The 26,311-nt window shown below is 49.7% G+C and overlaps 1 protein-coding gene across 1 annotated transcript in view; it reads left to right on the top strand.

The window, feature by feature from the left end:
* The window catches only part of LOC119400439 (chaoptin), a 386,448-nt gene that overhangs the window by 122,472 nt on the left and 237,665 nt on the right, over window positions 1-26,311 (top strand). The window contains exon 3 of the mRNA XM_037667469.2: window positions 8,280-8,465. Within this exon, the coding sequence (XP_037523397.1) occupies window positions 8,280-8,465 (186 nt within the window). The remainder of the gene's footprint in view (window positions 1-8,279; window positions 8,466-26,311) is intronic.

The following is a 26,311-nucleotide window of genomic DNA, read 5'->3' as shown; positions in this document are numbered from 1 at the left end:
CTTGTTCCGCTGATGCGGGAAGCAGCTCAGAAAAATATATACCGCGACAAGTAAGAAAACAAAGTGCCGAAAAGTACAGTATCTAAATAAATGTAAGAGAGAGACAGAAAAAAAAAAAGAGGTTCGGGAGAAGCGTGTAGGGAAAGAAGTCGGCCTAACGTTGTTTCCATTCGGCTAGAATGACGCTGCGACGTGTCTCGCGTGAGGCATTGACGTGAATGAGGACAAAGGGGGACGAAATGTGCAAAATACACGTCAGGCTCCCTACAGGAAACGCAGACAGAACAAGGAAAGCCTTACGCCAATTTCTTTTTCTTATTTTCCTCTCTGTCTTCGCCAGCCGTCACTTCTACTCACCCGATCTGTCACGGCTTGAGCAAATGACCACGGAAGAAAAGACTGTACAAACGGCACGCAGCGGAAGCACGTGGAGTTTTACGGTGTAGTATTTTGCACCGTGGCTATTTGACCGCCATGTTGACGCGTGCTGGGTGCTGTGTGTTTGGTTTTGGTTTCTTTTCTGCACAGGTCACGAGTTACTTTCTTTCTGATCGCAATTGAGCCTGTCGTGGGGTGAAGGTGACGGGGAATAATAAAACCCCTCCATTGAAGGGTGTACTTGCTTCGACTGTTCGGACTCCTTCGCATTATTATTACGCGCTTGGTGGAGTGTTGCCGATCACTTTTTCACGTGTGTTGGGTTTCCCTGTCGTATAAAGGAGAGGGACTCTACTCCCTGCGGTTTTATAGCGCGCGACGCAACTTTCCTGGGGGCCAACATGTGCGGGTCGGCTCATTCATTTTTCGCTGTCCACAGGGCTCGATCGGAACAATGGAAAGAACCGAGTACAACAACTTCTCAGAAAAACGATTCAGAAAGGTCTGACAAAGTGCCCATGCAGTATGCGCATTCACGCCATGCGATCTCCAACAAAAAAAGCGCATAAATTCCCTTAGAAAAAAAAGTTTTAGGAGTCATTCCACTCGGTGACTCGGATGACCAGCGAAGCTGTTTAGCAAACGACACAGAGGTGTCACGGAATTTCGAACCATAGCCGATTACTGCAAGTAAATATCTGTCCAGAAGGTCCATTTTGAATTTAGCGTATGCTCCTTTAAAGCTTTCCATTTGGGCAGCAAAAAATATCGTCTAACATTCAAGTCTTCAGAAACTTCAAATGTTCAGAAACATTTCAAGTTTCGAACTACACAAACCACTTTACACTTGAAAAGGAAAACTAAAGCCGCAAAAGCAAAGACCACGACGGAACATAAAGAGAATAAGGTGAGTGAAGTCCTGTTAAAGCGCTTCGTTATCACATAGATTTGGAAGGCATTCGACTCAGTATAGATAGCAGCTTTAATGGGGACACTGCGTCGTAAAAGAGTATACAGGAAACATATATTAATATCTTAGCAAATATTTATTCCGACTCCGCATCACCTCAACATGAAAGAAAGCGCGATCAAGAAAGGGATCAAGCAAAGAAGCAATTAATCTGCGGTTCACTGCTTGTCTACCAGAAGTATTCAAAGCACTGCATGGGGAAGCACTGGAAATAAAGGTTGTGGCAGACGCCGAGCTCACATAGTCCTGGCCCGCAGATCTCAGTTCACTGCCGGCCACTACTGATCAAGATAGCTTAACACTCGTGAATGAGCCCAGTCATAACAGAGCTGCTCGTTTGGTTACTGGAAACAATGATGGCAACACCATCCTAAAGCTAGAACCACGTGTACAATCGGCGTCAAATTAAACCCGAACAACAACAAGCCTTCGCATGATATAGTGCGCGGCGTCCTGTCATCACTTTTGACAAGCGCATCCGGTTTGGCCGCACTGCGCATATGCGCGCCTGCCCATGGTGGTAATTGGACGGCGCGCACTATTGGCCGCGAGATCGAGCGGAGTCGCCGCCTAGCGGCTACTGGCTGAAGCGCGCCTAGTGTGGATTGCTCCATGCGTCGTCTGCTAGCCGCGTTGTGTTTGCATGTGCGCGTACGTCATGCAGGGCCTCAAAAGGCGGCTTGTTCCGTTGCGTTGGTGCAACTTTAACCGCTCGTACGTATGCCTAACAACATGTAAAGAAGCATTTGGCCTTGATCGTCTGTATATGTACTCTAATAAGATCAGTGAGTGCACTTGTTGAGAGTGCTGTGTGTGGTCGTCGTAGCGTCCGTTCACGAGACTCATATCAGTGTAGGTGCCGCTCTGTGGTTCAAGGGCATTGCAAAGTGCACTTGGCGTTGCCTTGAAGATGAGGAGAATTAAATCTCATGTGAATATAGCCTTTTAGCGGCTCGGTGGTAAAAAAAGGCTCGCGACCTCAATAAAGTTCTTTCATCCATCCATCCATGTACTTGCGCGTTGTGGTTAGGTGTATAAGTTCGGGACTGTTGTTTATACGTTACGCGACGAGCTTTAGTTGTGTACTGTCCTGGTGCCACTGCAGAGAAATATTTCTGTCAAGTCACGTCTGACACTTCGGTACTTAAATTGTCCCCTAAACAGAACAGAAAATGGAATGACACGGAAATCGCAAAACTGAGTTGCCTTGCGCAATTATAACTAGTGGCGAAATGTATACAAAGACACCCGTGTACTTGCGAGGTAGCTTATGCCTGTCAAATTTGCGCTGTGCAAGTTTAGTGTCGGAAGTACGTCAGGCCTCAATCTCTTTCGCGAAAACACTTAAAGAAAGAGAGCGAGCGAGAAAAATATATTCATCAAGACAAGCAGTGGCGATGAACTCGCTCGCGCATTTTCATCGCTTACGTGGCGTGTGAGGGCTCATAAAACGATACCCTTTACTATGCACCAGATCATGCATACACACTTGCCGCGTTTCGGTGCACGTACTTGCCCTCCGGAATACTGAGAACTGTTCTCGCGGCCGTGTAAACACAGTGGAACATGCGCGAACTACAAAAGGGCTCGGGGACTCTCGTTTAAACAGACTCATAGCCAAGCGCGAACAAACTTTGCATTCACAGCGCAGACGGTACATGAATGACAAAGAATAAATTCCATGAATTAATTTTCTTCTTTCTCGATTGATTCTCACTTAATTTTCCTGCGGAAGTGTAGGAAAATCAAAGCACAGGGAAGCTTCGCCGAGCGTTCGCTTACTGCGACCGTCTTCACGCTCGTAGTGCACAGCAGCAACAAGCATATAAATGCACACATTAGCGAAGTTATCGCTGACTACTCACCATTCTTTCTCGTCTGCGAATGCGAATGCACCGTCGTCGAAGTGCTTGTTGCACACCATCACGTACTTGGAAGGCGTCCTGCCGTTACGAAGCCTAACGAGCCACAGTCGGCGACGTTCCGCGTCGGTGGGATAAAAATGGAAGCTTATCCCTGGCTCTGTGCAGTATGTGCGGCACTGTGGCACCGAACAAAACCTCACCATCGATAACGAAGAGTTTTCTGCGGGTACGGAACACAAAATCACGATGTGAAAACAGAAGCCCCGTGCACTTCTACACACACCACACGAAACCAGTATCCACACTAGCGGAGTGACGGTGCTGCCACCCATAGGTCGATCTCGCCGCGAATACCATGCGAAGGCTTGCTGCTGTTCGGGTTTCATTTGACGCCAATAGTACGCTTCCAAGCGTGCGCGGGAGCGCGTCTGTACGCCTCGCGAGGAATGTATGAATGACGGTTTCAAACCACACGTTACGCGCGCTTACCCCAAGCAGGCAGAAATTGACAGGTAAGCCACGTCATAGTTGCGCATATGCAGGGCTCCAAGCGCGTCTACACGCGCGGTGTCAAGGCCGACATCAGACCGCAGCAAATGTTCCGTACCCAACGCGTTTTGGCGCGCTTGTTGCGCACTAAAACAAATTGACTTGGAAGAAAGAGTGTACAGAACTTGCAGGGATACAGCAAGCGCGTAATTAATCCCGAAATAAGTATCGAGATCAGCACTTTTTGAAAGACCCGCGCCAACGACAGAACGAGCTGGCAGTAGTGAGCGTCACATCACGAGGGACTGTGTTGGGCCGCCAGTCGGTCATGCCATGCTGCGTCATACGTAGTTGCACGAGTGCGACCGTTCTTGTGAATTTGGCGCTCCAGACTGGTTTATTCCTTAACGCTGCATAACGGGTAAGACGACCTGGTTTGCTATGGGGAAGGATTCACCCGACGTGACTCTTCACAAGTTTTCCGTAGGGATGGCATAATCGATGAACAATTAATCGATTAATTGTCATCGGTGTTCATGTTTCATTTAATCGATTTTTTCGACTGAAGCTTTTCGGTTAATCAATTTATAGGCAGCGACAGGGGTTCCGCGAAAACTTTTAAGTTGACGGTGATGCCCCGGCAAGTGAATGGTGGGCGAGTTGGCATGGTTTTCTGGTATCGACGATGTTCTCAAGGTCCAGATGATGCCGCAGCCGTCAGAGTCAAGCGCTTTTCCCCTTTCTTCCGGCATACAGCTAATACATTACGTCACGCAGCAGCCTTGATTAGCGAACTCTTTGCGAATACATTTCCTGCGTATTTTCCCTCGGTGTGTCGGCCGTATTTACTTAGCAAAAATGTTAGGTTTGGGGTAGTTTTCATTCGACGTGCACTTGTTTGTTTGTGCTGCGGTAACTTAGCCTGCCGAGCGGCTGCGCTAAAGGCGCGCTCTGATGCGCAGATTGTATGCTGAGCCAACACTTCAGCTCTCTCGATCCGAAGGTTACTTCGCCGCTAATTGCGCTGGTTTAGCGGGTCGGCAAGTCGTAGATCCCTTCGTCATTTCACGCGTTCAATAAGAACTCGGTCGTTGAATATCGCGTCGACCCAAACCTACTGGAGACCATCCAGGTTTCAAGAGTTTCTTTACATAGCGACGTGGTCGTGCGCGCAGAGTCTCACATTGGACCACCGATTAACTTCTGTGTTAGGACGATTAGTTACTGCAGTTCAAGTGCTATTTACGCAGAAGCTGCAGCTCAGGCTTCACTAAGTTGATATCTAACGCTGTTGTACACATAGTAAAAGAATTTCACGTCAAGCGACCTGCTAGCGGTATGATTTGTGCATGTTATTTTTATCCTCTGTAATTAAGAACCTAATGCAAAGGATATCATCTTTAGGTTTTCACGACTTGGGCGGAAGGAGCAGGAGAGTGAGGAAAGGCAGGGATATTAACCAGTTTAGAAAAACCGGTATGCTACCCTACATTGTAGAAAAACATGGAGGAGATTGAAGTGTGAAGAAAGAGAGAGAGGGAAGCACACACGACGCCGCAGCCAGTCATCCTTTCGCGGTACACGACATATTTCTATTAGTCGACGAACGCCTGTACAAGTATGTTATCTTTAAAAATTTCTGCTTTTCATGGTGTAGGTGAGGCAAACATGACTTCCAATGCCAAAGATTTTGGGGACTCTTGCGAAGGGACGGTTCATCTATAGTTATACGCCCACCGGTCTAAGGGCGCTTTGTAATCATTTCAACTTGTAGGAATGGGTATGGCGAACGGTTAATCCAGTTCACTGGTGCTAAAATCCAGAACGCAATTCCACTTGAAATTAAAATTGCACGCAGAAGCTGCCCCCCCCTCCCCCCCCCCCCCCCGGAATAACATTTCTGCCTACCCCCCTGCCCTAGTCCTGGGCTCAGCACAACTGTTGCCTCTTTCCTTTTTAGTAAACCAGTGGTGGGTAGTGGGATTTACCCAATTTCTGTGGCACATACCCGTGTATAATGATGAGAGTTTCCTTATAGGCCGCCCGAATTTCTGTGCCACATACCCGTTTGTTGGGCTAACTGTTGTCTTCTTCATTTTTAGTGGACCAGTGGTGAGTAGTGGGATTTACCCAATTTCTGTGGCGCATACCCGTTTATGATGACGATAGTTTTCTGATAGGCCCCCTAAGTTTGTGTGGCACATACCCGTTTGTGGGGCTAACTGTTGTCTTCTTCATTTTTAGTGGACCAGTGGTGAGTAGTGGGATTTACCCAATTTCTGTGGCGCATACCCGTTTATTATTATGATAGTTTTCTAGTAGGCCCCCTAAGTTTGTGTGGCACATACCCGTTTGTTGGGCTAACTGTTGTCTTCTTCATTTTTAGTGGACCAGTGGTGAGTAGTGGGATTTACCCAATTTCTGTGGCGCATACCCGTTTATTATTATGATAGTTTTCTGGTAGGCCCCCTAAGTTTGTGTGGTACATACCCGTTTGTTGGGCTAACTGTTGTCTTCTTCATTTTTAGTGGACCAGTGGTGAGTAGTGGAATTTACCCAATTTCTGTGGCGCATACCCGTTTATGATGATGATAGTTTTCTGATAGGCCCCCGAAGTTTCTGTGGCACATTCTTTACAGTGCAAGCCTATGACCACGCAGGTTTTTTTTTTTTACAATAATGGCGGCTGAGAACCATGATGTTGCATTCCAAGAGCTGTTTACTACCCATTTTTACCCCCGGGAAGTTCGGGACCAAAGGCAGGTCGTTGTGGGAAGCTCGTCATCGCTTCACTTTCTGTTTTGTATCCACTGCGAAGCTTTCTTTTTTTTAAAATCGAACAACAGGGAAGGGGGGAGGGTGCGGTGAGACTTCGCCCCCCCCCCCTCTAGGGGAGGGGGGGGGCGAAGTCTCACCGCACGCCTGCGGTCACGAAACACCGATTTTGCCTGCGGACGACTTCATCATTTTTAGTGAGGTGAGTAGTACAATTTGCCCCATTTCTGTGGCACATACGTTTGTGCCGGTGCACGACGGCCATGCGCTAGCCACATACAGCTCCGCTGTAAAAAATGCATGAAGTTAAGGTTGTGACCTTTGTTGTTCGTCACAAAACAAGTCACCGTTTCGTCCAAAGGGCGAAGCAATGAATGTGACAGCAACAAATTGGAATGTCACGCGAAGAACGGCAAGCAGCTCGCAACGTGCAGTGCGCTGCTCAAGTACAAAGGATGCACGAAACAAGCGCGCAGGTATACACAGGACGAGCGCGAACGAACAGCTGTCGCAGTTGTTACTTCTTTGTGTTTGAGCAGCGCGCTCCCTTCGCAAACGCGGTCGCTGCAGCGAGCGAAGCGACATTTGTGCACTCTTTAAGTTCAACGCAAGCTTTCTGGTGAAAGCACAAGACGAAAAAACCGCCCCATCAAGAGATAAGCGCGCGCGGGCGACTACGCCCTGGCAAAGTACAGGTTTTAGCGGAGCGCGCGCATCGCAACGAACGGGGCGACGGCCTTCAAAGCGCGCCCTTCGCGCCATCTCGCTGGCAATGCAGGGAACACGCTGACGACCTCTACGTACCGCCAGCCGCAAATGGTGTATGGCTCGCCGTGAATGTAAATGGTGAACGGCTCGCCGCGCCATGCCGAGCGACGGGTCGCCTGTTGGAATCCGCGTTTCGGAAAGTATTTTAGATGCGAAGCAGCTCTTTGACTAGCCTGTGTAACGCTGTCCCTCCGTGCGTCCGTACGAACGTGCCGCAACGCGCTCCCCTCGCTGCAGGTGTTGGAGCGGTGCCAAGTAGGCCACGCCGCAGCTGCGCGTTGACGTCACGCTCCCCTCGCAGTGCGCGCTGACGTCACTCTCTCCCTCGCCTGCCGTGCGCTCGCCGCAGCGCCCGTAGCTGCCGCCTTGTCCGTTCGCCCGCAACACCTGCCGCTACCGCCGCTCGCTACACCGCCGACTCGTCGGTTCACGCGCAATAAACCTGACGCGCGCCTAACGTACGCGTTGAAACATGTCTGTACGTGTCACCTCTCTCTGGCTTCTTTTTTTTGTGAATTACTTTTCTTTGTGGCTTTTATATACACACGCACGCACGCGTATATATATATATATATATATATATATATAAACAATAAAGTGCTAACAAAGGACCCGGAAGTAAAAGTTGAAAAAAATCAAGCACGTAGGAAAAATTGTTCAATAAAGGACTGACGTCCGCACTCCGACGAAGGCCGGTCCCGCGGCCGAAACGTCACTCCTTTACTGAACAATTTTTCCTACGTGCTTGATTTTTTTCAACTATATATATATATATATATATATATATACAGCCAGCCGAGAGTGTCCATATCGTTGCTATCGCAGTAAAATATTGAATAACATTACACGCTGCATAGAATCAAAGCAAGCACTGTTGTGCCTAATGCCATCATATATATATGAATTAATGAATTATTTCATCGCATTATACAGGACACTAAAGACTATTCGCGATAAATCTACATATAAATTTTTATTTGTTTTGCACTTTATTCCTCGTCATGTGCGGTAGTAATTTATTTTCTTCCCTGTAGATGCGGTGTGCCGTGGCCGTCCTGTGGTGTGCACTCCTGCAACCGTCGCAGTTCTCCTCCGTGCAGCAGCCCTGCGCCTTCAACCGGCTCTGCCTGTGCAGCCACGAGGTGGTGCGCGACGTGGTGTGCGTCGGGGTACCGTTCTCCGTATTTCCCACTACCATCGGTGAATGCGAGAACGGACAGGTGAGTGCCACATAAATGCTTCAAATTATTTTCAAAATTACATTCTCATCAATTTCACTACAAGAGAATGCTTCCCGCAGAAAAGAAAAAATTACACCATCTCCCGCTAAAGGGAACCATATGTGGATGCGAAGCAGCGGGAAGATGGTTCGCATGAGCGGGACATGGTGTAATTTTTTAGGAGCTGGCTCGCCAGGTTCTTAAGCTGGGGCGAAGTCCCGCGCCGTAAGCGGCATACATCCATTCAAAGCGTCGTGCAAAGCGAAGAGGAACGCTACACGCGTCGTGTCTTCCCTCTAGCCTGGCCGTTCTCACAGGGCGAGCGGGGAACGCGGTCGACAGGCGCGCGAGAGGGGGGACCCTAGGAGAGGAGAGAGAGGGGGAGGGGACGCGCATGCGCTCATCGCGGCGTTGCGCAGGAGAGAATGAGGCGCGCGAGAGGGGGGAGGGCGCGTGGAGAGGAGGTGTGTGGAGTGGGTTTGCGCATGCGCAGTAAGGCTGGTCACGCCGCGCACCACCGGATTGAACTCCGCCATAAGCTGCCTCGCATATAAAAAAGTCACTGCGCTCCGGCAGGAGAATTTCAGGGCGGCGTTGCCGCTCTGCTTGCGTCATTGCGGCTTGGGAAGCCTTTTGTTTCTGTAGCATGCTTCCTTATCGTACTAACAGCATCATTTCGTTAGGCAAGGGAGCGGTGCTTGTCGAAGGCCCGATCTCCAAGCAGGGCCTGCAGCTGGTGAATCACCAAACTCGTCCATGACGAAGAGCTGCTGGTGTCGCATTCCGATGGCGTTGTACGATGCGAAATGGCTTTTGAGGGCACCATACTGATTGGCAGCCGCTACGTTGGTGACTGTGTCTTCTGCGGTAATCTCAGGTTGTCATAGCAGAAAACAGCGCAATACAACGAATGACACTTCATTTGAGTCTAGTAGGTGCATATTCCTGAAGTTAAAATTTCAGCGCAAACACACAAGACGCCCCACGAGGGGCGTCTTGTGACTACCAACAAGTGCGTTTCCTTTTGCTGCACAAATATATACGTATTCATGCGTATATATACTAAATCTTATATTAAATGAATTAAATCTTATATTAAATAATGAATTAAATCTTATGTTAAATATAAGATTTAATTCATGCGCTGATGCCCTTATTTGTCAAAGAACATGAAACGCTCAACTGCGGAGATACTTGCGGACACCCCAGCGGAGGCCAGTGACAAGGTCGACCAGATATTTGCCCACTTCCGGACTTGTTTTAGATGCGAAGGAATATCTTGCTCTGGGGTATGTAACGCGGCGTGGTAATCCGCACGCGGCGTAGTAGCCCGCACTCACACTACGCATGCGCGACTCTCCTCCTTCCCTCTCTCCAACAGCTGCGCGTTACTCTCTCCACTTCTCTAGCAGCACCTGCTTGCGCTTCTCCTGCGTTCTCGCTTCTGCTCTCAAGGCGCATACGCTACTCTCCTCCTCTAGTCTCCTCTCCTTCTAACGGTAGAGCGCTGCGCGCGTACAGTCCAGCGCTTCCCTCGGTTGGCTCCTCTGAAATGCGGGCTCGACATGCCGAAATTCTCTCCTGCGCAGCGCCGCCATGAGTGCCAACGCATGCTCGTCCCCTCCCCCCCTCTCTCTCTCCTCTCCTACGCTGCCTCTCTCTCGCGCGCCTGTCGACGTTCCCCGCACGCCCTGTGAGAATTAACGGCCAGGCTAGAGGGAAGACACGACGCGAGGTCGGTAGCATGCCCAGCGAATGCCAACGGAACGCGATCGTGCAAGTGCTCCGGCTTCGCATCGCCTCATGGTCCCCTTAGCGGGAGATGGTGTAATTCTTTTTCGGTTCTCCTTCACCAAGGAGCTCCCCGTGAACGGTCAACTGCGTTTTCTTGACCTCAAGTTATCCTTCGGTGGAGTGCACACGTGCTGGCAGTATGCGCCGCGCTCAGAGAAGGGCCTCTTCAATTAGCGTCCCATGAATCTAAGCTCGCCAAACGTTCCATCGCGCTCTCTGCAACCAAAAACGCCTCAGTTAGGTCATGTTCTCATCAAACGAGCTTCTCTCATCAAGTCCACAGATTCACGATGGTGGGCTCTTCCGAGCAGTTCCTATCATCACTAAAAGAATAAGCGCTCAAAATTGACGAGCACAAAAAGGGAGAGCAGGCAATGGACTGGCGCTACTAACAACATATATTTGAGTCACACTCACTGAGTTTAAATACGGTGTGACACCGAGTTTAAATACAATGCGAAACATCGCATTGGAAACATAAAGAAAAAAATATTATAGAGAAAACGAATATGCGATAACACCTGCAGTATAACAAGGTGTAAGTGACAGCTGCGCATGTCAAAATGAGCTCTCCAGAAATTAAAATTCAGAAGCATGTAAGGATATCGAAGCCTCGCTTATACATGCACCATCGTTCTTCCTGATATAAAACGCTTCTAAAGCAAGCCGAGATGAACTGCTCTTGCCTTTGCCTAGTGTTCTAGTACCACGGAAAATCGGCTCACACCTACATGCAGAGAGAGATGTGCGCGACCAAATGCGCATAGTTCTCCTCTTTCTTTTTTGCACTTAGTGCTGTCATTGATGCATCTTTCGGATTGGCCGATGTGCACTTTCCAACAGGACATGGGAATGGAGTAAATAACGCCAACAGAGCATTCAACGAATGGGTTTGCGTGCCTGATACTGCATCATCGTTTGCTTTCAACGCAGATTCGAGGGCAAAGTTTTAGATGCGAAGCATCTTATGGCGGAGTGCAAACCGGTGTTGTGCGGCGTGAGCACCCTCACTGCGCATGCGCTAACCCCACTCCACACACCTCTCCTCTCCTCTTCCCCCTCTCCACTCCTCTTCTGAAACGCGGGCTCGACATACCGAAATGCTGCTTCGCATCGCCTCATGGTCCCATTTAGCGGGAGATGGTGTGACCATTTTGCAGCTTATTAGGGGCAGAAAAAAACCAGAGGCACTTCGTGTCTGTTTGCCACCTTTTTGAGACCATGCGACAGGGTGTGCGCGTATGGCATGACCGCTGGCCTCCCAGTCAAACCCCGAGCCTGAGCCCCCACCCTTTCTGCTCCGTGTTTGAGTCTTTACAAGAGCGACTCGGCGACTGTTACAATGACCGTCGAAGGGTAGCCTGCCACCAAAAGGCGGGTCGCTTGCCAATGAAAGCTTTCCTGCATGCGATGTGGGCACGACTTTCCGTGAGCTGCAAAAAAAGAAAAGAAACACAAAGGATCATCATCAGCTACAACATCAACAATCACGCCAGCACTAAAAACACATGATCATCATCAGCAGCAGCAGCATCAACAAAAACTAACGTGACCTCGCTAGCACCGATGATCATGATCATGGCTTGCGTCTTCGAGTCGTCTTTATAATAATAATAATAATAATAATAATAATAATAATAATAATAATAATAATAATAATAATAATAATAATAATAATAATAATAATAATAATAATAATAATAATAACGATTCACCGACGATTACAATACCTCCTTATGCGAATTACGAGCGCAGCTTCGTGTTGGGGCAATGCCGATGTGTTTGAACTTTTGGCTATCCGCAGTTATAGCAATGTAAAATTCGTTACATATTGCCACAGAATCAGCCAGCGCTCGAGTGCTACGCACACCACTCTGTGCATTGCAGGCGTCGCGAACCAAGCGAAACCCCGACAGCCACGTTACGACAAGAGAAGCCAGCCGCAGCGCACGTGCGAGCCCCTGCATGCGCACGAGCTTCGAACGAGAGGCCAGCGCGTGTGACGGAGGAAGAAAGCGAGGTTAGACGCCAGTGGCTCGTGATATCGACAGACCCCGCGTTTGCTCTCTTTCGTCCTCGTTCGCTATATCGATTACGCCGACGCTAACGGCGACGCCGCTCAACGCAGGAACGGGCGCCTAAGAGCTGCGCTCTAATAATAGTAAAAAGGGTCTTACGTGTCAAAACCGCGATATTGTCACGGGGTCGTGACGTTGACGAACACAGCAGTCAGCTTGTTCAAGACTAAACTTTTTATTTGGGCGAACCTGTGCCCGGTAAACGAGAAGTCAAACTACAATCGATACACGTTTACACTGATAGCGGTGAACAGAGCGTCGGCCGTTGATAATCTGATCTGCAGGAAGGCGCGTCGGCATTTATGCATGCGCCATCGAACATTCGAGCATTGTCGCTGGTGGCCCCGTTAATTCTAGAATAATCCCAACTGTTCGCGTTTGCGCGCCCAAGTCTGTAAGGGGATTCTAAAATAATCTCGAAGCTTCGCAGGCATGAGGGCGCGTCTTGAGCAGGGCGGCGGCTACGCGTGAAAAGGAATAGTTACATAAGAATAACAAAAGAAGAGCACGTGGCAATACGATTATGAGGCATGCCGTAATGGAGGGCTGCAGAAATTTCGATCGCGTAGGGTTCTTTAACATGCATCTAAATCTATAGGCACACGACCTTCAGGCATTTTGCATCCATCGAAACGCGATCGCCGTGGCCGGGATTGAAACCATGACTTTGGGGTCAGCAGCCAGCACTGTAACCACAGTGCCAACGCGGCAGCCATTCGAGTTTTCTTATGTAGACGTAAAGTACTCTGTGGAACCAATTGTGAATGCATTGGTATGAGTACACCGTAAGGAGAAGTACATAAAGATGTAGATATCCACAGAAGAAGAATCATATCGACAGATGATAAACAGAGGTGGAGAGATACGGAGAATTAGAATCAGGCAGAATGATAAAGGCGTAGACAGATAGATAGAAGTCTCTAAGGGTAAATAACGCTAGATAATGTTGTATAACTAGATAAAAGTACACAGAGCCATACAGAACCACGTGGATATAGACAAAGACGAAGAACGGGGATCTCCCCTGCGTCTTCTCTGGACCCAAATAAAGTTTGCATCATCATCATCATCATACGAGAACTAATGAGACCTGGTACGATTGATATACCTGATAGTGTACCTGTAACTCACGTTAAATGTAGCGAACAATCGCAGGCGAAATGGAGTCGATGCATAAATGGCCTCGCTGTCAGAAGTCGTCTCAGCAATCGATAAGGGACCCCGAAGAGTTTTTTTTACAGCGAAAGCTGTTATGAGATCATTTCAACGGCCGTTTTTGACGCCGTAGTTGTCCGCCGCCGCCGGTGTCCGTAACCGCTATCGCACGAAATAAGAAAAAAAAGGAAATAAAAAAATGATGGAACGAGGTTCGAACCTGCGCCCTCTGCGTGGGAGCCCAGTGTTCTACCTCAGAACCATGCCGGTGCCTCAAACTGCGTTGCAAAAAGACCCTATACAGGCGTCATGTCGGGAAGGAATCGCATTAACATATGTAATGTAGTGTGGTAGAAGAGTAAGAAATTACACCATTTCCCGCTAAAGGGGACCATGAGGCGATGCGAAGCCAGTGCACTTGCACGATCGCGTTCCGTTGGCGTTCTTTGGGCATGCTACCGACCTCGCGTCGTGGAACGCGAAGAGGAACGCTACGCGCGTCTTGTCTTCCCTCTAGCCTGGCCGTTAATTCTCACAGGGCGAGTGGGGAACGCAGTCGGCAGGCATGCGAGAGGGGGCCAGCGTAGGAGAGGAGAGAGAGGGGGAGGGGACGCGCATGCGCTGGTGCTCATCGCGGCGTTGCGCAAGAGAGAATTTCGGGATGTCTAGCCCGCGTTTCAGAGGGAGAGTGGAAAGGGGAGGGGAGAGGGGGAAATGGGAGAGGGGAAAGTGGAGAGGGGGCGGGGAGAGGGGAAGTGGGGAGGGTATGCGCATGCGCAGTAAGGGTGGTCACGCCGCACACCACCACCAACATGGGATTGTACTCCGCCATAAGATACTTCGCATCTAATAAAATTACACCATTTTCCGCTAAAGGGGATCATGAGGCGATGCGAAGCCGGAGCACTTGCACGATCGCGTTCCGTTGGCGTTCGTTGGGCATGCTACCGACCTCGCGTCGTGGAACGCGAAGAGGGACGCTACGCGCGTCGTATCTTCCATCTAGCCTGGCCGTTAATTCTCACAGGGCGAGGGGGGAACGCGGTCGACAGGCGTGCGAGAGGGGGGCAGCGTAGGAAAGGAGAGAGAAGGCGAGGGGACGCGCATGCGCGGCGTTCCGCAGGAGAGAATTTCGGCATGTCGAGCCCGCGTTTCAGAGGAAGAGTGGAAAGGGGGAGAGGGGAAGTGGAGAGTGGGAAAATGGAGAGGGTGAGGGGGAGGGAAAGTGGAGAGGGGAGATGGGAAATGGAGAGGGGGATGAGAGAGGGGATGTGGAGAGGGGGAGGGGAGAGAGGATGTGGAGAGGGTATGCGCATGCGCAGTAAGGGTGGTCACGCCGCACACCACCACCACAACCACCACCACTGGATTGAACTCCGCCGTAAGATACTTCGCATCTAAAACCAGGTGTCACACAAACACGAATTCTGTAACCGGGCGTCACACAATGCGAATTGCGCAACGAGTGGGTTGTTGAATGCTTCCATGCCATTACAAAGGCTTCTGCGATAATTCTTCATCGTCATCAGCCACAGCATCAACAAAGTGCACGTAATGCCTTACAGGTGTTTAGCGAGTATCACGGTTCTCCGCAGAATGACGAAAAATTGCATAGTGGCTGCTTCCCTACTTCACAAAACATATGATGATTTATAGCGTAGTGGGTTCCTCGCAAAAGCACTTCTATTGGTTGCCAAGGAAGCCCACAAGGCTCTTATGATCCATTTCCTCAGTCTCTCAATAAAGTTATTAAATGCGAAGCATTTCTTAGCGAACCTCTGGCACTTTGAGCGTTTCTATCTACGTATCTATCCATCTATCTATCTATCTATCTAGCCGCCTACGTCTGGGTGCTCTCATAATCGCCTCCTTAACTTGGTGTAGACCAAAATTTGCATGGGAGGGTAAGAGGATTTGACGAATATGATTGCCGGGTCATGACATGAATAACGTTAAAATCCTGTCGCGTACGTAGTCAAACCCTTTCCACTAGTCACGTGTGGCACATACCCGTTTACCACGGGCCGCGGTGTACGGGTATGCGCCACAGGTGATTGACAGTTTATATCTACCTAGGAACGGCGAGAACATTGGTAACTTACATGCTAGAGCGTTAAGGAAAACCAACATCGGCAGCGTTGACTCAACGAATGGAAAGAATGAAAATTAAGATCGCAGCAGGAATCGAGCCCAAGCATTCTGCGTGGCAATCAGGTATTCTACCACTGAGCCACGCCAGGTCTATTAACTGGTTTGGTAAAACAGCCTACGCAGGCGTAATAGCGGTGACAGTCAATTGCGGTTGTGGTGCTGGCTATCTAATTTTACAAGAAAGCAATAAACACTACATGATACTCCTACGATGGGTACTCCTACGATACAGGCGTCATATCAGATCAACGTCTGTAGTTCCAGTGTTGGCTCCGCTTTTATAGCAGTCTAATAAACTTTACGTTTGTATTCTATGATTCAGCAAGCTATAGTGAAGCATTGCTCGAGCCCGGAGGAATACATTAACGAAGGTTACATATGATATCCACATCACCGCACCGTAAAGTGCACTTCGTCCACCAGAACGACACAGTGGCCTCTATTTCTAGCGAGGCTGCGCGATGACGCCCTTGTTCAAGAACTGTCAAGAACTTCTTTCACACATGCACACCGGTTCGTAAAACGTGCGTGAGTTCTCGGGACACGTATAAACACTACATATCAGCTTACCGCTTCTGGTGTTGGTAATACCCACGTTGCCAGTGGCAGCGTTACCCAACCGTAAACAACTGGTTATATAACACATATGCGGCTCTTCAACATGTATATGTGTGCGTATAAAATCTATACAAATCTTTAGCGTCATTTTGTAACGTGCCGCTCAGTAAAAAAGTTACGCCACAGTCACCTACCCGCCGCATGCTTCGCATAACATCGACTCCCACGGTACGTGGGATCTGCCGAATTTTTTTTCCCTCTCTCTCTCGCTCTCCGTTTCTCCGGTTAACGTACGTTATAAAGCGTGGTGGGACAATTAAATAACGACTGTGCGTCACACAATATGAATTACGTAACTATTGGGTCGTTTAAGCTTCCAATCCATTACAAAGGGCTCAGCCATAATTCTTCATCGTCATCAATCATCGCGTGAACAAAATGCACATAATGCCTTTGTCACAAACGAGCGCGTCCATAAAGCGCGCGCACGGCCACTTTCAAACAGCAGCGGGATAAAACGGCGCGAGCCGCTCGCCCAAAAAGTGCGAACGACGAAAAAAGTATCAAAAGACGCCGACGCGCCGCATCCTCCTCACCCACTCGAGCCAGACGCAGACAACCCGATCAAACGCCCGGCAAAGCCTGGAAACATCTGGAAGAGAAGCATGACGCATCACCGAGCGACGCCGCCGCGAATCGAACCTACGAGAAAACTCTCGCACTTTCCCTAGCCTTGGCTGTACTACACGCCGGAGAACGCTCCCGACGCTTCTAGAACCCTGGGGAGAGGAGATGAAAGCGTGCGAGGTGCCACGACGATCAGACAGTCAGAGGAGTGAAGGAGTCAGTGAGTGAGTGAGGCAGTCGGCACGGAGACGGTGAAGTTATGCTGGGCCCGTATTCCCAAAAGGCGACAATCGCAAAAGTATCGCCTTTGGTGCGCGCTGATTGGCTATTGAGCAAACCGGAAAAGTTAGGACGCCATCTGGTAGTTCCGCCGACGTCAATTTTGCGTCATGGTGCTCGACGGTGCTCTCGACCACTGATCTCCACTAAGCTGGATGGCGCATCGAGCATGCGGGCGTGAAGCCACCGGAAGCCGCCGTTTTTGTCCCGGAAGAGAATTTTTCTCTTCTTTTTTTAAAGAAATACCCGCCTTTAGCGCAGTAAACTGTACGAATCGACCAGAAAAGTCGTCAGGGAAGACATTTCACGCGTAAGTACCTCAAAGTTGCATTACTTTTTACGCATTTTGTACGTTGCAGCACTACGCCATATTCGGACGGCGTCGGCACGGCGTCTGTCATCTTTCGTGTAGCGTTCGCCGGCGTTTATAGTGAGACGTAATTGCAGAGTTTGAAAAATAAAAAAGAAAAACGATCATAAGAACAGTTGCCACCCGAGAATATTTGAATTGCGCGACTGAGACGGGCAGAAGACGCCAGCTTCCGGGACAAACAGGGGACCTTCCGGTGGCTTCACAAGCGCCCGCCTCGCAGAGCGGGGATGCGCCGTCCAGCCTTTTTAATGGAGGTCAGTGCTCTCGACATACTTGTAATAAGCGAAGGCACCGTTAACCGTCGGTTCGTGGTGAAGTCTAGCATTTCAGTGACGTAGGCGGTAGCTTCTAGTATTCAAGCCTCGGTGGATATACGCAGCATTTTTTACGCTGAAGCTTTCATCGAGCATTACCTTGGGGTGTTATCAGCACTCGTTCTTTGCCAGCGCGTGTTTGTTCGTGGTTTGAACGTCCCAGGAGCATGAACCGTGCGTTGCTCGCGTGGCTTATCGCGAGCCGGCAATATGTTGAGATCTTGAGACGATGTCGCTGCGGCTGCACGCTACAGCTGAACTCTCCGAGCACGCCGTGTTAAACTCTCAACGAAAATACATTTCACGCAAAGTTGCATTCTTTAACTATTATACTGTGCATTAAATAATCGAACAAAAAAACGTTGAAAGCACTTTCAACACGTCTTACACTTCAAGTAGCCACAGCCAAGCCGGCCAAGCCTGGCCACTGCGTAGAAGCAGCAGCACACGCTCGAAAACGCCGTACTCGGGTTGCTCTGCGCTCGTACAGCGCGCTCACTCCCGTGTTGTGAGGCATTCGTACTACCAACGGCCAGTTGCAACAATGACGTCACAGGCAAGTCTTTTTTTTCGTTTGAGAATACGGGCCCTGAGTGTGTCCCCATGAGCCAAAGAAGACGTGTTTATGATGGTGTGCGGCCAGTCGATCGTCGATCTGGAAGAATAGGATGACGACGCCGTGTGAGGTGTGACAAGTTACGACGACAGTTGAGCAACGACAGACACCGCTGGAGTTGGCGTGAGTGTTCCCTTGAAGAGAAGCATTCAAGTACCGTCCAAGAATTGTGGACTGGTTACGCCATTGTATATTCAGGACTTTAACTGTCCTTGAATAGTTGCAATGCATGCGATTGCATTTGTAGCATGTGATCTGTTTTAGTTCCCGTTGTGTAAACACCATCTGAGTTATATTGAGAAGCTGTAACTGGTACCAGGCGAGTGTGCATGTGTTTGTGATATTTATATTGCCTTAACTGAGAATATATTGCGTTTTCGTTTGTGTTATCGACTCTCGGCTCTGACTCGGTCTTTGGACCACAACCGGCATTCGCTGGCGCACCAAAAGGACCAACTCTAAATTGTCCGCGCTTTTGTGGTGTGTTTTCGGAGGGCCGAGACGCCAGCCCTTGGAATCCGCCCGGCGATTGCCATCCCCAATAACGGGATTAGTGACAGCCTTACAGATGGTACCTCTCTTCTCCGCAGAATAACGAATAATGTCGTGGTGGGTGCTTCCTAATTTCCCAAAAATTATGATTTGTGGCGTAGTGGGCACGTTGCTAACGTACTTATATTAGTAGCCACAAGAGAGTTTATAACGGGCTCTAGAAATGCCGCTCTTCCAGCTTTCGCTGCGCCATGTGCTGCGCTTTCCGCGCAGGCCTGGCGTTTTATTGCGATAGCAATTATATGGACAGTCTCGGCTGGATTTTGCCGTCGCCGTCATGCACCGTATATGTATAAGTATATATATATATATATATATATATATATATATATATATATATATATATATATATATATATATATATATATATATATATAAAAGCCCTAAAGAAAAATAATTCAGAAAAATGCTTCCGAAGCGCGGAATCGAACCAGGGACCTCTTGCGCCGCAGCCAGTGGCGCTAACCACTACGCGACGAAACGCAGATCCTCCACGTAGCTAATGGCGAGCGTTATATACACACCCTTTACCGCTGAACGGACTCAGAGACGGCAGGCGCTTATAAGCGTTTCTTCATTACCAGCGAGATGGCGCTAGGAGCGCGACGGGCGCATTTAAAAGTCGTCGGCGAGCTCGCTCGCTTTTTCTTATATTTGCGCAGGGAGAACCTTTCCCTTCCGCTGTCTGCTCGCGCGGTTTTCTCGTGGTGAGGGGAAGAGGGATGTTTCGAGCTTTCACCGTGATGCCCGCGCTCATGTTACGGAGCGTACCAAAGTCACTCGAGCTCAAGGGACGCCGCTAAACGAACAAACAGAAGATGAGCGCGAACTATCAAGTGTCACAGCTCGACACTTGAAGCACGCTAGTTTCCTTCGCTGCTTCGGCCGCCTTTGCAACAGGAGCGCCGTTCAAACTGAGAGTATCCATTGGCGAGCCTCACTTCGTATAGCATTAGTTTCTTGCTATCGCATTCATTGCTTCGCCCTTGCGGCGAAACCGTGACTTTTTTATTATTGCGATGGCAATTATATGAACACTGTCGACGGGTTTTTGACATCGCCATCATGTCCCGTGTATGTATATGTATGTATGAAAGGGAAGTTAACTACCACCCGTTTAAGCCACAAAGAAATCCATACAGATTTGTCAGAAAGAAAACTTCTAGTTGCCAGAAGATTCGTCCTGCGCTCTAAAAAAAGGAGAGAGTGTGTGTGACTCCTTTCGGTGAGTTCTGACTTGCCGCGTATACGACTTTCATTAAAGGAGCCCTGCGACACAAATTAAGCATGTCCTTTTCAACGCTTGTTCAGGTACTGGCGCTGATATCGTTGCGCAATTGGCAACGCCGAAAACGAAGCCGTTATAATTTTATTTCACCGGATATTGGACTACAGCGACACACATCGCATATTTTTGTGATGATAAGTGACGTTTCGTCATGTGACAGTGGCGACGAAGGCCGTGCGTTTTGATTGGCTTGACGCGACAAGTACCATGTAATATTCACGGTGGTAGCTGGGCCATATTAAGCAGCCTTAAAAGGAGCCAAACCCCTTTTCATGCTTTCTCAGAAACAAACCATTCCTGTTTCTAACTGATGTATTTTCAAAACAACGAACACGACGCTAGGTGCGCTGTGGAACTGGTGGGAATAAGGTCCCTAGATTTTTATGTAGGGACCTTAGGTGGGAATGGTAATCAAACGATACTCTTCCGCGTTTTGCCTTTTGCGGCATCGAGCGACACCGGCCACACCGGTAGAGTACACTGTAACACCGGCACCTGCGAAACACGCAACGCTCGGTTCGGCACGATGCTGTCAACGAAGAAAAAAATTGGCCGCGTATCTGCGTGCTTCGCTGCAAATGTCGTCGAAAGACGATAGTCGTCTGCCGGTCGTACTACATGAGTCGTCCTCCTCTATAATGAATCGCCGCATCTGGCTCATAGCGTCGCATTTGCAGCGCAGCCCAAAACACTAGCATTTTCCACGCAGCCTAAGAAACACTGGGTCTTTAGAATTACGTATCTATGTATTCTCTAGTAAAGGAACACACCGTCTAATACTTATGTATTGGTGTTGCGCCTCAGACATGCGTAACATTTAATTTTTTATCTTCAGTGTTCACAAGTATGAACGGCGGTACCAGTTCAAGATAGCTGGGCGTTCCGCAAGCGGTTAAACTTTGGCCGGGTGGCTGAATCGGGTGACAGACAGACAGACAGACCAAAATTTCTGCGTTTAACTTCCCCAAGAAAGACTGTCGTCTTTAAAAAAAACATGGTTGATCCCTCCGTCATAGGAATCGGAATAACACGAAAGTAAAGCGTGCCCTTAGAGAAGTAACTGAATGCTTACTGTACATTGATATAAGAGAGTTTGCACAATGTATATTGATGTCTGGCAGCTATAGCCCCGTTTAACGTGGATGTGCCCATTTTGATGATTGGGGGTACATCTCCATCCCGACGACTAACGTCCATATTAAATGATTACACAAAACCTTGTGATAGCTGTAGTAGTTAACGGTGAAAGCGTAATCAGAGAACGAGGTGTGATAGCCAGAAGAGCGTCGCATATTGGACGCAGAACTATGGCGGCTAGCATAGCAGAACTTGGTTATAACTTGGTCGCCAACCCGCGCCATGTTAAAATGTGATTGAACACCACGGCCGGACTAGAGGGAAACGCAAAGAGCGTCGTGCCGCCCCGGTAGCCCGGCCGCGATTTTTCTAGGAGCGAGCGCGTGAGCGAGGAACGCGGTGTTACAGCCACGCGAGGCAGGCGCGCGTCGCAGAGCTATGAGCGAGGCCGACGCTTTTACGACGCTTAAGTCCCTGAAACTTAATGACGCTTGGCTAAGGTCGCCACCTCGCGGTGTGTTAAGGCATTGACAAAATTGAACTTCTATTGAAAACGCGCCGAATGGGAGGGACGTGTAACGCGTTGCAGGTGCTAATCGCGGAGGCCACAGTAATGACGAATTATTTAGCGGTCCCAGAGGGCAACACCACCACGCCGACTGGGAGAGTGGTAGATATAAAAGGCGCCTTTGTAAAGCCTCTAGAGTCTGTGATCGTGGCGCAGTGGGTAGCGTGCCCGGCATCTGTTGTTGCGGACCGAGCGGTCGTGGGTTCGATGCCCGTTGACGAAACTTTTTTTCTTTGCCATCTGATCGTGTGTATTTTTTCAACGTCATTTCCGTGACGGAAATACGTCACTGAAGTCTTGGTGGACCCCGGCATAAAACACTTTCGTGTTAAAATATCTAAACGCTTACTGGCCGACGCCTTCCGCGTTATCAGGCGTTAGCGTTTCGTCCGGGTTCTCGGAGCCATCCTCGCGTCGCGCGGGGTTTAGCGACGCACTTTCAATTTGGAATGGCCTGAACGGCGGTACCAGCTGCGTCGCAAGAGCTCGCGCTCGACGCCTTCCAGACTCAAGCCCAACCCCATATGCGCGAAAATGCACGCGACAGCGACGAGTGATGCTATGAGCCATGAAACGAGCCGCTCGCGCGACGTGTCGCGTGGTCGATATCGCGCGATCGCTCGGTTTTTCAGATTTGGGGTATGTCGCTCGTCGCCCGGAAGTGTTGTGCTGAAGCAGTCAATATAAAAAAAAATCACAGCATATCCACGGAGTGAATGATGATGAGTGGGCGAAGCTGCGGAGGTTCATCGGTAAACCGTGAATCTTCCGTGAATTCTGCCCAGTACATCATCACCGACGTGAGATCGGGCGCGTTTATACTAAAGGTTCGATGAGAGTTATGACGACTTGCAGCTCACTTTAATTTTACATGTACGCTGTGAATTTTCATTGTTTAATCACGCACAGGAGAAATCGCACACACGCACTACCTTGGAGGTCAAAATCCACTGCCTATATATACTTGGTGGTCAGTGAACGGTTGTGCAGCGCGAGCGGTCGGTTTTTAGGGGCGAAGCTCCTTATAGCGGCACCCGTTCGTCCCTCGTAGCGTAGTATGTAACCAGTCTTACGCTTTGACCTGCAAGGTGGTGCCGGTGGGAGATTTTTCCTGTGCGTTGTTGAACAATCAAAAATTCGCAGCGTTAGCTAAAAGCCGACTTCTTCTGTCTCTCATTCCCATTAGCAGCCATTCTTTACCTCCAAGGTAGTGCCTCGTGAGATTTCTCCTGTACGTGATTAAACAATAAAAATTTCGTTCAAAACGCCGTTGATTGATGAAATAAACCAACAAAAGACGCCAGATGTTTTGTAAAAGCAAAACGAAAGAACGCCAGATGTTTCTAAAGCAAAACGAAAAGACGCCAGCTGCTTAACGAAAGACGCCAGATGTTTTCTAAGCAATGGTTTTCTAAACAATGAAAATTCACAGCGTACATGTAAAATTAAAGTGCGCTGCAAGTCGTCATAACTCATCGAACCTTTAGTATAAACGCGCCCGATCTCACGTCGGTGATGATGTACTGGGCAGAATTCACGGAAGATTCACGGTTTACCGATGAACCTCCGCAGCTTCGCCCACTCACCATCATTCACTCCGTGGATATGCTGTGATTTTTAAATCAAGACGCTGCCGCGACGCTGCCTCGCGACGCTGCCTGCGTCGGCGCCGCTGCGCCGCGAGGCAAGATAGGGGAGGGGGGACCGTAGGAGAGGAGAAAGAGGGGGAAGCGTAGGAGAGGAAAGGGCGATACATATCACGTACTGTCGCAGCGCGTTGTCTTTAGGGAGCCTTCATGTGTGCACGCCCCCTCCGTTTTTAAGACTGGTTATGGGAGAGGGGAAGTGGAGAGGGGTATGGGAGAGGGGAAGGGGAGAGTGTGAGCGGAGAGGGAAAGGGGAGAGGGGTAGAGGACATGGGGAATGGTGAGGGGTGTGGAGAGGAGGTGTGTGGAGAGGGTATGCGCATGCGCAGTAAGGGTGGTCACGCCGCACACCACCACCACCACCACCACCACCGGACAGGTACTGCCGTTTACTGCCGGCTGCAGGGAGATACGCCGGACAACGGAGACGTGACAAGGTTAGACTAAGAGGAGCTACGCCCCTAAAACACCGGAACAAGATGCATCAGTGACGTCCTGCCGATTACCGCCACTTTCTCATCGACGTGCATCAACAACAACGTTCATCAACACGGCCAATGGCGACGAGCGCAACGCTGACGTTGTTGAACGCGAACGTGCGTTACGGGACCTTAGGGACGGGAACTACAAGTCCCGCGCCGTCTGTGACGCGGCTTGGCGGCACGTAGCAGCAGTGATGGGATCGAAAAAATTCCACCATCTCCCGCTAAAGGGAACCATGTGTGGATGCAAAGCAGCGGGGAACCAGTGTCAGCGCCAGTGTCAGCGCTGACGTTGGCACTGGCGCTGACGCTTGCGCTTTTGCTGGCGCTAACTTTGACACTGGCGGCGGCGTTGCGCAGGAGAGAATGAGGCGCGCGCGCTCCGTCATTTTATACCGCGGAACTACCGTGCCGCCCCCAGCGGAGTATGCAGCTGTCGCACCACCTGTCGTGCGCGCCGCTCCGTAGGGTAGAGGATTTCTAGAGGAGAAGGAGGGGAGAGCGTAGGAGAGGAGAGAGAGGGCGAGGGGACGCGCAATGCGCAGTGGTGGGTGGACGCCGCGGTACGCGGGAGGGAGGGACGGACAAAGCCCCCGTCATAAGCTGCTTCGCATCTAAAAATGCTGCAAAACGATGATAAACATTTTATGTACCATTATGCAACAAAACATTGTACTTTACATTGCATACCGCTGACAACGGGCCAATTTTGGCACGAGTGAACGCCCTCATGCCAGCAACAGTGGAGCTCGCCCGCCGAAGCCGTCGCGTGAATGGGGTTTGCCCATCCAAGCGACCGCTTGCGCGAAGACAATCTACGTCGCGTCGCTCGTCGCTGTCGCGTGCATTTTCGCGTATATGGGGTTTGGCCTTCATTGTGTCCACTACCCGACAAACAATTGGAGGGTCTGGTAGCTGACGCGCGTGGTTTATGTTAACCACGGTAACAACGCCGTCAAAAAGAGCGGTAGCAAGGTACTTTGTGAGGGCTACCATGAGGTGACATTTCCGGTATGTCTTTATAATGGTACATTGGACTGGGCGCCACCACGTTCTGATTCAGATTGCAACGACACCTGGGCTGCTCGAGATCGGTAACGGAGAAGGCTTGTCCGAGCCGAACGTACAGCGTCTCGCTGGAGCAACGAGAAACCGAAAGCGGAAGTATGTAATTCGAGACGTAAAAGCAGGTCTCCCGTCGCAGTCGGTAATTTCTGTGAGACTAAAGTGGAAATAAACATTACAATTTGTGGTATTCATTTCATTGCTTACCTCCTTCTCGGTATATGTCGGGACTGCGCTTCCAACTAATGACTTTATAGGTATCCTTTTCGGGTGGCCGAACCGTTCATCAAACTTGTCTTCGCAAACGCTACGGATGTCGTCGGAGCTGCTGCTGCTTCCGTCGTCGTCCGCTTCCATGACAGAAAGAAGCAACGATGGCATGGCTAAAGCCTCCGCGTTCCATTTCTTCGGCATGCTTCGTGCATAGCGTGCGTCCTCGAGGTTGCGAAGTAGCGTACTGCAGAACACGGACGGCGCTCGCAAAGAGCTTCTGCTGCAAACGTCGCAGCGGATAACGCACTGACGAAAATTGGCACACTCACGTGAGCGGAGCTGTGCCAGGTCTCGGTCGTGCTCCGACTTCAAGTTGAGAGCGCCTCAGAGCTCTCTGAGATGGAGCGTGGTGCTATGAAAGAACCAGCCGAACGTATTTAGAGCGCTCAATTTCGACCAGCTGAACGTGACGCGCGTCGCGAGAGCGCTCTGGAGCGCTCGAAAACGATCAGTCGAATGTACCATGAGACGAGCGCGGTGATTGGGACTGGCCGTTGACGTCAGCGGGAGAGTGAAATACGAAAGGGAACGTTTCTCGTCGTCTTCCGCTTGAAGGTTGAACTTGAGGACTAATAACGTCACTTTTCCTGCACCAAATTGCATAATTCTTTTTGCGTTCGTCTCGGCATTCATTACTACACGCATCTGCGGTGCTAAATAAGGCAGTCGCAAAAGTGTCGCAGAGCCCCTTTAAAGAGACTGTTTAAAGGGCCCCTAAACCACCTCCGATATTTTTTTCAAATATTTCAAGTAAACACGCGCATCCAGTGTAGAATGCCGTCACGATCAACGATGCCACACTTGGCAGCGCTACACGCGCCACAAATTCCAAGAAACAAATTTTTCTCCACTCCGGGCCCTTTCGGTCTGCCTAGTGACGTGTGTGACGTCGTGTGTTCAATCTGTGATGCGCTATGCAGGCAATGCCGTGATTGGTCGAACAAGAACCT

The sequence above is a fragment of the Rhipicephalus sanguineus genome, chromosome 7, assembly GCF_013339695.2.
Source record: "Rhipicephalus sanguineus isolate Rsan-2018 chromosome 7, BIME_Rsan_1.4, whole genome shotgun sequence".
NCBI classification, from domain to species: Eukaryota; Metazoa; Arthropoda; class Arachnida; order Ixodida; family Ixodidae; genus Rhipicephalus; species Rhipicephalus sanguineus.
Note: the sequence above shows the minus strand (reverse complement) of the source record. Positions and strands in the feature narration are given on the sequence as shown.